The 17,288-nt window shown below is 38.3% G+C and overlaps 1 protein-coding gene across 3 annotated transcripts in view; it reads right to left on the reverse strand.

Moving 5' to 3' along the window:
- The window catches only part of gnao1a (guanine nucleotide binding protein (G protein), alpha activating activity polypeptide O, a), a 73,513-nt gene that overhangs the window by 17,464 nt on the left and 38,761 nt on the right, over positions 1-17,288 (reverse strand). For all 3 annotated transcript variants that reach the window (XM_060877834.1, XM_060877835.1, XM_060877833.1), the window contains exon 4: positions 8,626-8,786. In XM_060877834.1, coding sequence (XP_060733817.1) covers positions 8,626-8,786 — 161 coding nt within the window. The remainder of the gene's footprint in view (positions 1-8,625; positions 8,787-17,288) is intronic.

Genomic DNA, 17,288 nt, shown 5'->3' on the forward strand with positions numbered 1-17,288 from the left:
TCATGTGTTCTCGACTCATACACAGCTCTCACATTAAACTGTATGTGAAATTTAGCTAACATTAGACAACTGTATTTACCATTTTAGTGTAAATCTCAAATTAGATACAATTTCATAGCAGATGCCACTAAAAATATCTGCTGAGATTTTGACCTATGAATATTAAACAGACCTGCAAGTGTCAAATCTAAATCTCATAAATAATGTTATTTTCTTATTTTTACATGAAATTAGTCTGAAAAGTTTAATGTTTTTCTTTTAAAACAGCTTTACAATGAAATTCTTAACATAACCATACTATGTCATCTGGACAAAAGGTGATGAAGGGTAAGGCAACGATTAAGGGCACAGTTACTGTTCAGTTGTGCCTGGTATCCTGCTCATTGTGAAAGGTGATGGAAAATTGAATAAGACTAAATTGGCAAGCGTAACATTCCCATCAGCGAGAAAGATGATCAAACATACTGTATATAATCAAAGACTGACAGTACTAAACATGAAAGAGTGTACACAAAACACAAGCCACACATCCATTTTCCTCCTTCTCCATTGGTTAGTGTCCTTTTCTGTTTAAAAGCCATGCACTCCTCGGGCATATGCAGAATTTGGCAGGCATGTGCTAACAATCCACCAGCATCTTTGTCTCAAAATGACACCTCGTCCACCTGCACCCTGCCCTAAAAAGCCATGGTAACGTGTAGCATAGCTGAACAACACCTATGGGGCTTATGGGATTGTGTGTTTATATCGGTCATTAATAAATGAGTGATCACTGTTTAATAACATTTATGGTAATATGACATGGGGTTGTGCCCATGCTGCCACAGTTGCAGCTGCACCGTGCCACAGTAGTCCCACTGCAGCTCATTAGTTTCTGCCCCTGAAGACTTGGCCTGCCTAGATACAAAAAAACAACAAAAAAAAAGCACAGACAGAAATGCGAAAGGTGTAGGAGAAGCAGGCAGAGAGTGAAATGGCTGACAGAGCTTCTTCTGATGCCAAGGCCTTGAGCTTACACACAGAAATCTCCTACACAAGGGCCTTCAACTGAGCACCAGTCATCAGCACTGCTATGTATTGCAACAACCACAGAGGGCACTGTGCCTGTGACTAAACTGAAATCATTAATGTTTAATCTGTGAGCTTGTGTCCTAAAGGGCTGCATAAGGGCTGCATAAGGGCACAGTCTCTTTCATGTCTACCTGAAAAGTGCAGCATGAAGTTTGCTCATATGACAGAAGCTGGATGCCCACAACACATGGCATTTCACACTGTGAGGATCAGCTGTCATATCATACAGCAAAGCTTGTGATGCCTTCAAAAAGAAGTACATTAAATGGTGGCTATTGTTTTCTTTACAAAAAAAAGCAGCAAACATTACCAGACCAGACAGCTTTGCCTTGAACTGCATCAGTAGTCTCAGGTCCACTTTCTGCACTTTAATTTTGTCTAAAAAGTCATCTATTACATAATGTTGCTTTATTTTCTGGCATGTTAATATTTTTCTGTAAAACTTCCTTTTTTGTTGAAAAAGAAAAGTGAGAAAAAAATTTCTCCTGGCCTGATAATGCAGCATAAAATAAATGGCTAAGAATGATATTAAAAATGTTAAAAATAATATTAAAAATAAATAAATAATGAGGGTGCCTACGACTGCAGAGTATATTGTACTCACCTGTTTCCCTTTCTGCTCCTCATTAATGACTGGGACAGGACTGTTCCACGTCCCCTGTCCGTTTGTTCAATGATCCTTTTAACCTTGCATACTTGCTCTATTTATAGCAAGAGTTCCTGAAGTTGATTGTTACTTAGCATAGGTTTTTTATTAACATATAAGTTCTCCAAAGACAAATTTCCACTACACTGTACTACAAAGACAGCAAGCCCTTTGTTCTGGCTGCTGCTATTTTTGACTCTGCATGAGGTATTTGGTCATTATATTAAACTGTTCCTGAATTTCCATAAATGGAGTTATTTGTGGAGTGCTGCCTAGGACAATTCTGTGAAAACCTAACAAACAAACAAAAAAAATTAACTTTGGCAGCCATTTTAATAGGAACATCCAATCAGCTAGCCATGTGACAGCACGGCTATGTATACAATCATACAGATACAGGTGAAGAGCTTCAGTAAGTGTTCACATCAAACTGCTGAATGGGAGAAAAATGTCTCAGAGACTTTGACTGTGCCTTCACTGTTGGTGACAGACAGGCTAAATTACTGGGCTTTTCACACACAACCCTCTGCTGAGTTTAGACAGAATGGCACAAAAACAAAACAATCCAGCGACCAATAGTTCTGCAGGCAGAAATGCCTATAGAGGTCAGAGAAGCTTCAGCAGGCTGTTTCGAGCTGACAAAAGTAACCACTCTTTACAATCGTGACAAGCAGAAAATCATCTCAGTATGCAAAACATGTATGCATTTTCATATTAATGTAAATAAATAGCGGTTTCAAAAAGAGTTGCCAGACCCTGATTTAATAGATCCATCTTCATTTAGTTGCTAACAATCATATGTATTTAGCAATAAAATGCATTTCCTGCCATTGTTTGTGCTAAATATTATTTAGAATTTGTAGCTAGAATTTGGATTCAAAACCAAGTTTAAAAATCACGTTTTACTTTATTCTTCCAAAAGGACATGGTTTTTATTACCTTTTTTCTATTTTATATTCTCTTATTGTTTAATGTTTTAAATATTTATCTTCCCTTCTAAGGTTAGTACAAAGATGTCTCAAGGCAAAAAAAGAGGCTGTGCATCCCTCTCAAGATCAGTACAGCATGTAACACACACACACACACACACACACACACACACACAAACACACTATAATGCTATTTCCCCATGTTCTGCTTGAATAGTGTTTTCACTGAACAAGTACAGCACAGCACAAGTTAGGCCGACATTTACACTACATACATACATTCTACTGTCATACATTCTATCGTTCTATACTTTAATCTGTATTATATGTAGGATTTTCATGGGAAACACTGCAAATGGAATGTAACTATTAGAAATAATAGGCTGACTGGATTTTCTCGCTTGTGCTAGATTTTTTCTGAGAACCATGTCGGGTACATCGGGAACTGAATACAATGAGGGTCAAATGTTCACAATCAGTAAATAAACAAGCATTTATATAACCTATGTGTGTTCAGCTGGGGAAATAAATCAGATATTCATGCACTAATATTATATATTGTCTTAGATCACTAGATCCTATCAAATAATGCTTTACCTAAATCTGTGGCTCACCATCATCATCATCATCAGTTACATCATAACCTTAATCATAAGCTGTTTGAAAAAAATTGCCATTTGGTGTGTGTGTGTGTGAGTGTGTGTGTACACACATGTGAGCACTTAGCCTGCTCTGTGAGGAACTTTGTGGTGTGTTTCTGTTTATTGTGTGGATGGGTTTATCCTTCCAGCCCTATTTTCAGTGAAACAGTTCAGGTCAGGTGATTTAGCCTCTCAACAGTGTTACTTTTTTGGCCCTAAACAACTTTACCAGTACGTTTTAAGTCACTGACTCGAGGCAAGCTGAAACAATAAAGATCTTTGCAATTTAAACGGTGTTGCTCTCGTGAATGCTCATGATGGATTACATGCTAAAACTAATGGACCAATTAAAATAACACTCATGCATGCCACCAGGTTCAAGAACTGTTTCAAGCACTGTGGTCTAACAGAGTATTGATTATATTGGATATTGGATATCATGTGTATTGGATATACTTGATTTATTCTTCAGATGACCTGCTTAACAACTAGCCTTTGGTCATCACGTTTAAAAAATAATACCTTACAATCAAATGCCTTTGTGAAGTGCAGACTGAACTGACCTATGATGCAGCATTTGATGATGGCTGGCTGTGAGCCATAGCTGATGATATTCATCGCTAATGTCAATTCAACAATGGCCACTGAATCTCTTGCTGAGTTTGTAATATGTGATTATAGCCCTGTAATACATGATTATAAGGACTGTTTGCTTGACGGACGGACATTTTGGGTGGTTCTTGACAGGACAGTATGTTGACAGACAAGTAATGTGAGTCTCCACAATCAATTATATACTGTATATTCCTATTTAACTCAATAACTGTGGGAAAACAAGGCATGGCTTACAGCTCTGTTACAACCCAACAGCTGCTTCGGGTAGAAGCAACCTTCAGAAATCATGTTATTTTTCATATGATTATAAGAATATCTGGGTATATTTTCAACATCCTGTATGAATTTGAATTTGAAGCATAAACAGCATTATATTTTCCTTTAGAAGTCTGGAGGACATGTGTAGTACTGCATGCTGATGGTTTCTGGGTATAGCAGAGATGTGGAGTAGAGGACGGACTGGGTGCAATGCTTATTCTTTGACCCCGCTCCTTTTAATATGGGAAGCCTGTATGGCTCTCTCTAGTCAGGCTGCCTGCCAGCACTCCCCCCCCTCTCGCACACTCTCACATACACATTTCTCTTCTCTCAGTCTCTCTCTGTTCTACCTCCTCCCTTCCTCTATTGCCTCTTGAGTGCTCTGCCTGGCAACACCTAACGGGAGCCAGCCTGCTGTCTGCTGCTTCCCATCAGCACAGAGACAGAGAGAGAAAGAGAGAGAGAGCAATAGAGAGAGAGAGAGAGAGCAAGCAAGAGAAAGAGAGAGAGAGAGAGAGAGAGAGAGAGAGAGAGAGAGAGAGAGAGAGAGAGAGAGTCCTTGTGATCAGAGAAATAGCAGATTATTAAATCAGGGTGTAAGAGATTAGCAACAGATGAGATTTGAATAGAGGCTGAAATGAGAAAGGACAACACAGAAACATTGAAGAATTATTGGAAACGATACAAAGTCTGTTAAGTCCACCGATCAGAACATATTTATCCTGTAATATTAATCTTAGTATTTGATTACACCTCTATTATAGTTGTGATCATTTATGGTACATTTGTTCATATAAACGAAAGAAAAGATCAACGTTACCGTTGGAGCTCAGGAGCATCAGTAGCCTTTCTGTTTTTTTCTGTTATGTAACACGTTGCTGTCTTCCCTTACATACTGTACAAACATTTTTTTTTTAACATTTAATCCTTTCTGTTGGAAAACTTATGTTTGGAATTCTGAAGTGTTTTTGTACTGATACAACACTGTGAAAGTCAAAATACATCTCGAACAAAATTTCCTATATCAGTCTGTCCCATTGATTTGCGGATAACCGGTTACAGATACCAAAGAAAGCAGAAGAGTAACTGAGAAAATCATGGAACAAAAACAGAGAGCATAGCCTCAAAGGTGCAAATGGAAAATAAAGTACAGAGCTGGAGATGAGCTACTGCCGATAACAATGGAAAGTTACTGTGAAGGATAAACGATAACAGGGCATCAAGCCAAAGACATCTTGTTGGAACTGTCTAGCATATCCTGTGGGAAACGGGAAATCAGCTGTGTGTCCATGTCATCTACTGATTTTCTTCAACCATATTTCAAAGTTGAAAAGGTGCAGAGATGTTAGGGTTGGTAGAGGAGGAGGAACACCTCTATACAAGGCCTCACAAACTGTGGTCAAATGAAGGTCAGTGTTAAACAGTGGATTGTCACAATCATGTCGGCCATCCTGTAGATGTAATGGAGGTTCAAGCAACCATGTTCTAATGACCACCTCACCCCACACAGGCAAACGTACAGTAAAGCGTAACCTCATCAGGAGAAATGCTATGTTCCATGCACTTAAGCCAGAAAGACACCGAAGGGGAAAATTGTGTGTACTTACTTCTCTGTATGTCCGCATTGTGCACCTCGCAGACAGTGTATACACATTATCCATACTCTCTTTTACATATTTACCAGTTGTAGCTTTATAGAACAGTGTAGTTGTAGTTATAGATATAAATGCACCACTTAACATGACTCAGTAATAGTTTGTTATTTCAAAGTGAAACTTTAGAAGCATAATTAAATTCACCTTGGTGAAATTCATTCATAATTAGTAGTTGTGTGTTGCAGGACGATTCTTTGTCAAATACATAAAAAGGAGGTCCTTTGTAGTGTAGCACTCAAAAAACAAAATGGAGAAAGCATTCATTTTAACAGTTTGTATGAGTTTGCCTGACTAGGAATTATTTCCATAAACTAGGGTTAGCAACCAATTCAGGCAATGCAATCTGTGAATGTGCTAAAGACTGAATTGATTTATTACCATAAATTAATTGAAGAAAATTGCTTTTTGGGTGACATGGTGGAACAGAGGTTATCATCAATGCCTTTGACCTCAAAGGTCCACGCTTCAATCATAAGCTTGGGTTACTGTCTGAATAGCTTCACAAGTCTGCATGGGTCTCCTCCTCTGGGTGTCCACCCATCTGGTTTCCTGTCACTTCCCAAAAACAGGAATATAGGTGAATTTTCACTATTAAATTGTTTTATATGAATGTATATGTATAAGTTTCTCTATGATGGACTCATGGCCCTTCAGCGGTTACTGAAGGCACCACTTAAATGCTAAGTAAAATTTCACTAAAAACATTGCTTTTTTCATCATCTTTCAGTCCCATACTCATCATGCCTATTTTATTAAGGTAATGCAGACTGCTCTAATTTAAGAGTGCCAACAGGATCTCAAAGACGCAGCTGTTGGCTGTGATGAAAATCTAAGCTTTCATAGTCCAGTTGTAATAGGTCACACTGCAGGCTCTACGGCTGTTCCCTACTCACTATTCCCTTCACTGAACATTTTCTGGAGCACTGCATGGAACAGTTTTGTACAGATTAGGTAGGTTTGCTTACCACGCTGTGACAGTAGATGTGTTCCATAACCATCAGTTGTATTAAAAAAAAGTTGTAACAACTTTTTAAAGAGCATTACCATATTTGCTCTCTGTATTCTTTAGTAAAGCTTTGTCTAAACATAAAGCATTATTGTCATTTGGGGTGGACATTATGGGTGGCTGCCTTTCACATTGTTTATCATGGTGCATTATGGACAACTGGAAAAGCTCCAGTATGTTTTTGGAACACAGAATTGTGAACAATATACTGAATATGGCCTACATATTAATCTGACCTAACTTTTTTTTTTGTTGCAGGAAGTGCAATTTCTGTGTCAGAAAACTAAGTCAGAGGCATCCAGACAAACCACAGATGTTTGTCCTAGTGAGATATAAAGAAAAAATAAAAATAAACTAGGCTCATTGGTTTATTGTATTATCTTTTCAAAGCATCTTGTAGATCTCGAGAGCTGAGTATGATTATGGTGTATTTTGGCAGTGCTGCGATTCTTGAAGCTGTTCTCATTCTCTAAGAAGCTTGTTCCTGTTCACTGACCAGAATGAAAAGAATTCCACCTACAATAGAAGTCAATCAATATATGGGGTAGCTGTTACCTCTAAAATGGGCTGCATTAAAAAGATGAACTGCCCTATTATGTTCTCATCATCGATTTTGCGTCGTTCTATTTTCATCCTTCTCAAAAAAAAAGCAAACAGGAAGCGGGCAAGTGTCTGTGTCACTTGGCCAATCCAAAACCTGGCTGCAATCTACAAGTTTAAAGAGAATATAATGTTCCACCATCTTTTTGTATGGCAGTGCAACGGTGTCTAACGTGAACAACAGATTCTTTGGATTAAAACAGATCAGATGGATTCATCTTCAACAGCTCAGTGTTCTGCAAATGTGCAGGGAAATTTCCAGAATTGGATGGTGTTAGTGATCATAATTTACACATCACCATTATCTCAATTTTATCTGTGCTAATTGCCACTGCACCTCTACAGATCTGTCAAGGACACACAAGCTGCTGTTTTGCACATAATTACAATTTTCATAACATCAAATACTGTGTAGTTTACAGCTACCCAACAAAGTGAACACTGGTCCTTAATTAGGATCATTTTAGAGGTCCAATTGCAGTGTGAGAGCTACAGTGCATATTTAGGTGACTCAGAAGTAACCATGGAGAGTAACAGACAAAAATGATACATTAAAAGTGCTTTTTCCATAAACGCAAAAAAAAAAAAAAAAAACACAATAAAGAAAAAAAATGTTTAGATTCTGAAGAATGGTTGCTGTAGACATCATGTTTGGAAAGCAGAGAAACTAAGGACCTTATGTGGGAATCTTGAACATCATGATTGGTCCTCTGCCCATTTCCTGCTTTTCGGCACCATCTCAACCGGCATCTTTACGAAGGAGTAATTTGTCTTCTTCTAAATAGTGCTTTCCATAAGCACCAACTTCCCAGGCCATTAAAGCAAACCACAGCGCCTGATCGAAAATTACTGCTGACTCACATCTTTCGGCATGATCCTATTCAAGCAGGCTGCCCTTCGCATGCACACTAAATCAGCTTTCTTCTGCGCAGGATGTAATTGTATCTGTTGTTTTGACATTAACACACATATTTCTCTCTCTATGGGGTTGTTTAATGCCAGGCGACAGCCAAGATCACAATTAGCCCATACTCTGTTAACTGAAGTGTGTATGATATGTGGTTTGAGAAATCAGAAATCAGCTTTGAGAAATCACCCCATTAAACACTGGAGACATTTGGTATTGCTCATTTCCATCTGAAAACAGCTATCATTAATCAGAACATTAATCATTAATTAGAAGAACTTAAGGGGAAATACTCACTATTGGGCTGAGTCGTTGAGCTGGTACTCACGGGCGCGGCTGAAGCACTCCTGAATGCCTGAATCGGCCCACAGGCGCATCATGGCGGTCAGGAGCTCAGGAGAGTAGGGCTCGGTGTCCTCCATGCGACTCACGACATCACACACCATCTTTGCATCGGCCTGCAGAGAACACACAAACACACACATTTAACAGGGAGCTCATTATAAGGCACAAACCTAGTTAATACCACCTTTATACCTTGAAATGGAGAGCAAAACGGTTAATGTCCTTACACACAAAAAGAAACTGATTGCAATAAACAAACAATGCAATACGTGGCCTATTTTGCACATCTCTAAGTGATTACTCTAAACAAAAGCCCATAGGACTGAAAGAAGTAATACAACAGGTCCATTCCTGTTTGGATATAACACTGATCTTATCAAGCAGTGCTGACTAAGTTACAATGAACAGCAGTCTCAGCACCGGGCACAACGTCACCCTTCTTGTTCTATTTAAACAGTAAAGAGGGCACAGTTGTAACACTGTACAGCACATGCTGACCCACTGTCGCTGGATCAGGTGTGGCGTTTTAGCACATAAAGATGATTGCACTAGAAGAACAGGGACAGCTGAGCTTAGAACAGATTTCAGCAAACATCATTATAAATGTGCCCTTTTAGCACGGCTGCTGGGAACATTAATGCTCTGTGTCGAGTCCCACTAGAAAGAAGAGGCAGCACCAGGAATTAAGGCAATTAAAGCCCTGTGTGTGTGCATGTGTGTGTGCGCGCGTGTGTGTATGAGAGCGTGATCCTTGTCATTACTTTCTAGTCCACTAATCCCACATGCTTCCTGTAGGCCCATATTGTGTTGTGAACCTGATACACATTCATGTACTGTACATAAATGCACACACATGCACACACAGAATATCCATCAGACACAGGGGAAAAGGCTATTGAGCATGTTGGTCTAAGTCTGCTCTGATAATAGGTATAAAAAAGACCAAAGAAGTGAAACATGAACAGAGGAATCCAGGACCTGTCACTTTTACAGTAACTAAATCCCTAATTTGTGGCTCTGAAGATTCGCACAAACTGCTAGATTTCATGCTGGATGTCTCAATGTCCTGCTGCTATACCTCCTACCTGCCACTCAAATCTCAGGGGCCTAGTTACCAGCAGCAGATAGGTCAGGGGGTGTTGACAAGAGGAGGAATAAAGTCAACACTGGTTCATAACTCATCTACTGATTCATATAATCACTGACAACTTCGTGTGTATACATAAGCCACTTAAGGTGAGTAAAATCAGTATATTATCCATACTCACCTCTTAAACTTTTGCCTCACTTCCTGCTTCCATTAACTGCCACTCACATTTCCTGGGTTGCACTCAATAACACTTTGTGGCTTTGCTGCAACACTTCCTTTAGTTTCTGCTATTGTTCTTTTGTACAACCCTGACCCAAGAAAGAAGCATTTAGCTTTTAGCTTCTCTGTGGCAATAAGATGAGAACAGCCTTCAAGCGATTGCTATCAAGGGGTTGAGCCTTCTTCCTCAAATTCTCAAAACTATCAATTGAGAGACCAATGCAAAGAGTGTGAGAAACACACAGTAGAAAAGAGAGAGTGGGAGAGGGATTGGGGGCGAGTGCCTCACACTGAAAGGCTAGAAATAAGAGAGGATGGGGAGTTGGAAGTCTCTGTTTTCTCCATTGTTTCCTGTGAGAAAAAGCGGCCCAAACAGAAAAGAGAGGACTGGAGGATAAGGGGATGGGAATCGTACAGTTCTCACTAAATAAATTACCATTAATGTTAAAGTAATTAATAAATCCTTAGACTATGATATAAATTCAATGCTCTAATCTCTCACAGTGACCAAGTCCATCGTATTAGTCGTCAGCAGCTTCTGATAGAGCAACCATTTCAACAGCAATGCCACAGGCGGTGGCATGGTCAGCAGGAGCCCGCGTGATTGGCTGGGCGAGGCTCCCTTTCCGCCTCCCCTGGTGAGAGTGACCTTTGGGAGGAGGTCTTCTGAACTCAGCAGGATTGAACCTTCTAGAACTCCTATGTATCTCTCTCTCTCTCTCTCACTCTCTCTCTCTCACACACACACACACAGCATGTCCAATGCACTACAACAGAAACAGTAACAGCTGCCACAGTAGAGCTGTAATTACTGTAATACACTCACAGGGTCAGCAAACATAATTTAACAAAAACATGAAGGTGTTATAAAGGTGCTTTTAACATCTATAAATAGTAAATGTGGAGGCTGTGGCTGAGTGATTAAAACTTAACAGTGTTGGTACTGTGGAATAATGGGTAACAACAGGGAATAATTAAAGGTTTTTTATTGTACTGACCACTATAGGCCATGTAACTATTTTTCTGTTTCACTAAAGGCTGCTTTTAATACAGCTTCTGACAAACTTGGGGCAATACTGAAGGGGTCAATACTACTAGAAATGTAAATCAATTCCTACTCAGTCAGTGCTGCTTACAAACACATTTAAATCATAGTCATGTTACAGTACATGCATGTTACCAAACACAAATAATGCAAAAATAATTGATCAAAGCCAGAGCAAAAAGTTGAAGAAAAAAGGGGTGCTCCGGCCTGCAGGTAGGCCAGCCCTGTTGCAGTTTGGACACTAGCCATGCATCTTTTTTCAGCATGCCATTGAAACAATATAAGGATCCGGTATGTGATTGCCTATTGAATTTGTGATCAGGCTCTAATAAAACATGTAAGAGCTCTTCAAGGGCCAAGCGCAGGCTAAAGAGAATGGGGCATGTCCTTCATCAGCATTTATTTATTCAAGGTGTGAGAGGTTTCAGGCTTTTAGACATTTGGATCCCTGAGACAAGCAGCACTGTGCAAGCCTGCCCTGTTTATCCCGGTCTCAGTTTTTCCTCAACCAGGGCAGTAATTGCTATGTGTGAAAAATACAATCCATCCAATGATCTTTGATACTCTTCCTATTTACATACTGTTATATGCTGGGGAGCTCAATAATGTCATGAAATCAGTTATGACTTTTACTGCTGCAATATGGAGCTGATATTACCCTCAGTTTCCTGGAAGCAAGTGTCTCCATTGGAAACTAATCTGATGCTGGATGCACTTATAGGCCAGCAGAGATTTCAGTTCACTCTTCATAGCCATCATTATCCTTCTGTATTTACACGGATCAGTTCTGAACTAGCATGGAAGACGTCAGTTGAGTCTTCAGCACTGTCACATCAGATGGTGTACTTGCCATTACAGAAGGTTGTGTATTATAAGTTAATTTATTTGTTCCAAGGTTTGACCAAATGAATGTATATCCAACCAGATTCGAGTTGGACCACAATTCACAGATCAGTGTCTGTGACCAGCAGAGAATAACAATATGGGCCAAGAGACTGGCAGCAAGTTTAACATTGTTCATAGTGATTTATTTTCAAAAAAGCCTAAAGTACTCAACTTACAAAGATGCAGGAATACAGCATAACTGTTGCACCATAAGTATGAGTCCAAACTGCTCAGACAAGGATTAGAGAATCTATTCAGTGTTACACCACTAATCCTCATCACCAAGTCAATTCTGTCACAGTTGATGCTGCTCTTTCAGTACCTATACAGAGGATCCTCTGCTCTAGTCCCATATGAGGGACAAGCTAATTAAGGGTGCTGATACAGGTCAAGCACTTGGAAAATGAATAAGGCTGTATGCTCATTCTCTATAGAAATAAGTGAAGTGTCTATAAAGGAACTGGAAATCAGGATGAAAATAGCTGGCTGGGAAAGGCAGTTGAAAAAGCTCTGGAATTGCCTTCAATCACACATTAACCATTATATCCATAATGGTTAAAAATTCTGAGATTTTAAAAGTGCAGAGATTGTAGTTAGAGAGCTTGGAGGCACCTGATTGATCTCCTTCCTCACAAAAAAAAAAAAAAAAAATCACATAATCAGCAATTCGACCATACATGTATGTGAAAGTGTATCATAAATATCATGGTGTGTTTTAGTCCTTGTTCATACCTGGTATTGACATCTGTCTCAGGTTATCACAAGTAGCCAATCGAGACATGTATCAAAAGCATCTCACTGACCGTTGATTGCCTATATTTAACCACAAGATGTATTCTTCTAATTACTGTAAAATGTTAGGCACTCAGATCAGCTGACAAAAAAAGATTCATCTTGATCCATCCTCCTGCTAAATATTTCTGGTTGGAGTCTCATCACCTGGAAACTACTCACTGCTGCTGACAACGGCCCACATTGACAGCCTAAAGATACATGAGATTACTGTGAATGGTACCACTTAGGAACAATTAAGATGGCTTTTAAACATCATCATGAGGCTAGAATAAGCCTAGAAGTTAAGCCACTTTGTGAAACTGACTAGTATTAAAAAAAGCTATACATAGAAAACATTAAACCGGGTGTTGTCACATGAATGTGCGGCATTGTCTGCAGCATTTGCTTATCTAATCAGGTTTCATGTATTTTCAACAAGGGCACAAATGAAAAAGAAGGGACTTTACACACAGTTTATAGTGTCAATTACACAACACGATGCTGCTGAATACCCCAATCTGATTCAGTGTGCTGATGAATTCCAGCACAGCTTGAACAGTAGTATAACATGTCCAAAATGACAGCAGTTTCAACCTTGAGTGTAGAGATTTATTTGCGTGCTTTCTGACTGCATTTGATGGCTTAAACATAACAAATACTAAGCAGCCATGTAATCTTTCTTAAACAAATCCATCTGACAGATGAATATACACTGACAAACTTAAAATATGTCCCTTCCAAATGTTATGTTGTAGTTAAAAGCCCAACACTAAGACACATCTTTAGAGTTCAACAGTAACACCAACATACACCTTACATGTATCACATTTCTTAGTAAAAGAGTAATAAACCCTGCAAATTTTCTCAAAGAGACCATTTATTCACCACATTTTGAAAGTGGTCCATTACTATTAGATATATATTGTCATATATAAAGAATAGTCATGGAAATAGAACAATAAGGCAATTCACCGACACCAAACATCCTACATCCAAGATGTAACATAAAATATCTTTTTATGAACAGTAAGAAAAAGTGTATATGATGATGAGGTTCCTCTCAAGGTTTCTTCCTTTACCATCCAAGGGAGTTTTTCCTTGCCACAGTCACCTCAGACTTGCTCATTGGGAATAAATACAAACACATTGAATTTTTGTATTATATTATTCTTTACATTAACCTTTTGTTTTATGTTTATGTTCTGTAAAGCTGCTTTGAGACAATGTCAATTGTTAAATGCGCTATACAAATATATTTGAATTTGAATGTAAGAAGACGTCATGTGTCCACGTTTACTATTCTAATCATAATGTATGCAATAAAAGTTGGAGCCACAAGCAAAATAGTTAAATAAAACTACTCATTGACATTCATACTATCAATGCACTGTGACCATGTGTGTCCTAGCCCTCCTTGACGATATGGTCTAATGCAAGGTTGATGTTAAAATCTCTGATCTTTCGATCCTTCCATATCAGCTGGTTGTTACTTGACCAAGATGCTGCTGAATGAAAAGGATGATTGTTCTGAATTTTTGAGTAACACCAATGTCAATGTGAACAGAAACAAAAAGATCACCATTATTTAAATAGATATTACTTTGCTGACACTACAGGAGGTAATTAGGAAAACCCATTTACCTGCTCATTCGTGGAATTACTTAGACAATCAAAAAGCAAAAAATGATGCAGATAGAGGTCAAGCACCCTAGGTGATGTTCATAGCAAATATCAGAATGGAGGAGATGTTAGTGACTTTGAATGTAGCATGGTTGTTTGAGCCAGATGGACTTGTTTGACTATTTCAGAAACTGGTGATCACCAAGAATTTTCATGCAAAACTCAAATTGTGAAAACGTGCAGTGAGCAGCACTTCTGCATTGATGATTAGAGAAATCAGAGTAGGATAGCCAAACTGGCTGAAACTGACAGTAAGACTATGGTAACCAATATACACTCTTTACAACTGTGGTTAGCAGAACAACATCACAGAATACAAAACAAGTTCAACCTTGAGGTGCATGGGCTACAACAGCAGAAAACCATACCAGGTTCCTCTCCTGTCAACATCAACAGCATGAATCCATGCATCCAACCTGCCTGGTTTCAGCTGTTCAATCTGGTGGTGTGAGGGTGGTGTAATGCTAGGGATATATTTTCTTGACACACATTGAGCCTCTTAATACCAATCCAGTATTGATTGAATGCCACAGCCTGTCTGGGTATTGTTCCTGACCACATGCATCACTTTATGGCCACAATTTATCCAACTTATAATGGCTACTTCCAGCATGTCACAAAGCACAAGTTCTCGAACTGGATCCTTAAACATGGCAATGAATGCTGTGCACATCAATGATCTCCTCAGCCACCAGATCTAAATTCACCAGAGCATCTTCAAGAAGAAGCATGAATGTACAGCTGACAAATCTGCCGCAATAATGTGATGCACTCATGTAAGCATGGACCAGCAATTCATCGGAACGCTTCCGACACCTAGTCAAATCTGTACCATGAAGAACTGAAGCTATTCTGAGGGCAAAATGGGATCATATGCGGTACATTTACATTTACAGCATTTAGCAGACACTCTTATCCAGAGTGACTTACATTTTTTTTTTTATTTCAGTTTATACACCTGAGCAATTGAGGGTTAAGGGCCTTGCTCAGGGGCCCTGCAGTGGCAACTTGATGGACCTGGGATTCGAACCAATGACCTTCAGATCAGTAGTCGAACACCTTAACCACTGAGCTACCACATACCACAGTATTAGCATGGTTCCTAATTAGGGTTGCAAAGGGGCGGAAAGGTTCAGGTAAGTTTCCAGTAAATTTCCGGAAACTTCCCACGGGAACATAATCTGGGGAATTTTGGGAATATTCCAAATTGGAAAATTTACGGGAATTTATGGAAATTTATGGGAATTTACAGGAATTTATGGGAATTTACAGGAATTTATGGGAATTATTTGGAAATATAGGGAAATGTATTTAACCTATATCATATACAAACATAAATAAACATTTTGTTTGGTCATAAGCAGACATGCATGCAAGGTAATACAAATTTTAAAAATGACGTCTTGACTGATTTAATTGTAAGTAGAACTTTAATTGCTTTTTTCATTGAGTAACACAAAAGCATAATACAAAAACATTATTATGCTTGTAATAAACATAATAAACTTAATAATTGTAATAAACATATTTCCCTATGATTGCTGTAAAATGAAAGCATCCCCCAGCCTTACCCTTTTAAAAAAAAGTCCCAATCAAAATGTAAAATGAAGCATTTTTTCTCAAGCTTATTAGGTCTCTGCTTCTGTGGTAGTCAAGGCCTAGAAAATGGAGGTGAAACCCCCGCTTAAGTGAGGAATGCAGGGTACAAATTCAACTTAAATTGCATTAAATCTTATTGTTTTAAACACAATTATGCTGCAAGTTTTTTTTAACTACATTTAAGTTCCTTGTTATAGGCAACTCTGCATTTTTTAAAAATTCCCAGTTTATTTCCATATATTCCCATTAATTCCCACATATTCCCCTTAATTCCCATGGAAAGTTTCCAGCCTTGAAAATTCCCGGAATTTTGCAACCCTATTCCTAATAAAGTTGCTATGAGTGTATTTCAGAATGTTCAGCTTTTTTCCGCTCACCTTTAAAGACATTTTGCTTCAATGTTCAAGAGCTATATACATCAATTATCAATTTGATTTGACATGTTACAGTTGTGAAATGAAAGCAGTTCGTCTTCATTATGCCATGCTATATGATTTACATTTCCATTAAATTAAGTCCTGGAGCTCGGCTCCGCTTGCCACTTATATAAAACTAAAGGTGGCATCACTCTTCCGTGCCTTCCTCAATTCAACCACTGCTCACAGGTTTAACTAGCAAGATACTAGTTAAAAATCCTCTGAAAAAGGACTAAAATGTCGCACAATGTAGCAAATGGGAAGTTTATGGAGTTAATTTTTGCTAAAAAGTTTCAAATAAAATAGTAAATTTCAAAATTCCCAAAAAAAAATTCATTAATTATTTAATATTAATTAAGGTAATATTAATTAAATAATATTGTGTAAAAATATTGTGTAAAAAAAATAAATAAAATAAAATAGTTTAATAAAAATCAAAACAGAAATCTTTGTCTTTATGTTTTGTAATGTTTTTAAATGTTTTGTTGCTTCTGGAAATTACACTTCTGCAATTTTTGATTTTAGGCACTTATTTCTTTTTACACCTCCCTCTAGGATGCAGCCCCCCTATACAAAATGTGTTAAAAGATCAGCAGAAGAAAAATGAAACTTCATCAGATAAAGCGATACACAAAAAATAACAGTAAAATGAATGTAAATAAGAATTCCATAGTGGCTTTTTAAGTGAAAAATGCAATGTAATATGATTTAAAGGATCATATTCCAAACAGTTGACATGAGGCCAAGTGAATGTTCTGAATACAGTAATGTACGTTGTTATACACTGTGGCTATTATTAATATTTCTTGAAACCAGAGATGGGTTTGTGTTGGCCAGTGTACGTAGTCAATACTGCACATGTTCAGAGGAAGAGGCCAGACCTCCGTTTCCACAAAATCTCATTACA

This window comes from Tachysurus vachellii, chromosome 9, assembly GCF_030014155.1.
Source record: "Tachysurus vachellii isolate PV-2020 chromosome 9, HZAU_Pvac_v1, whole genome shotgun sequence".
Taxonomy (NCBI): Eukaryota; Metazoa; Chordata; class Actinopteri; order Siluriformes; family Bagridae; genus Tachysurus; species Tachysurus vachellii.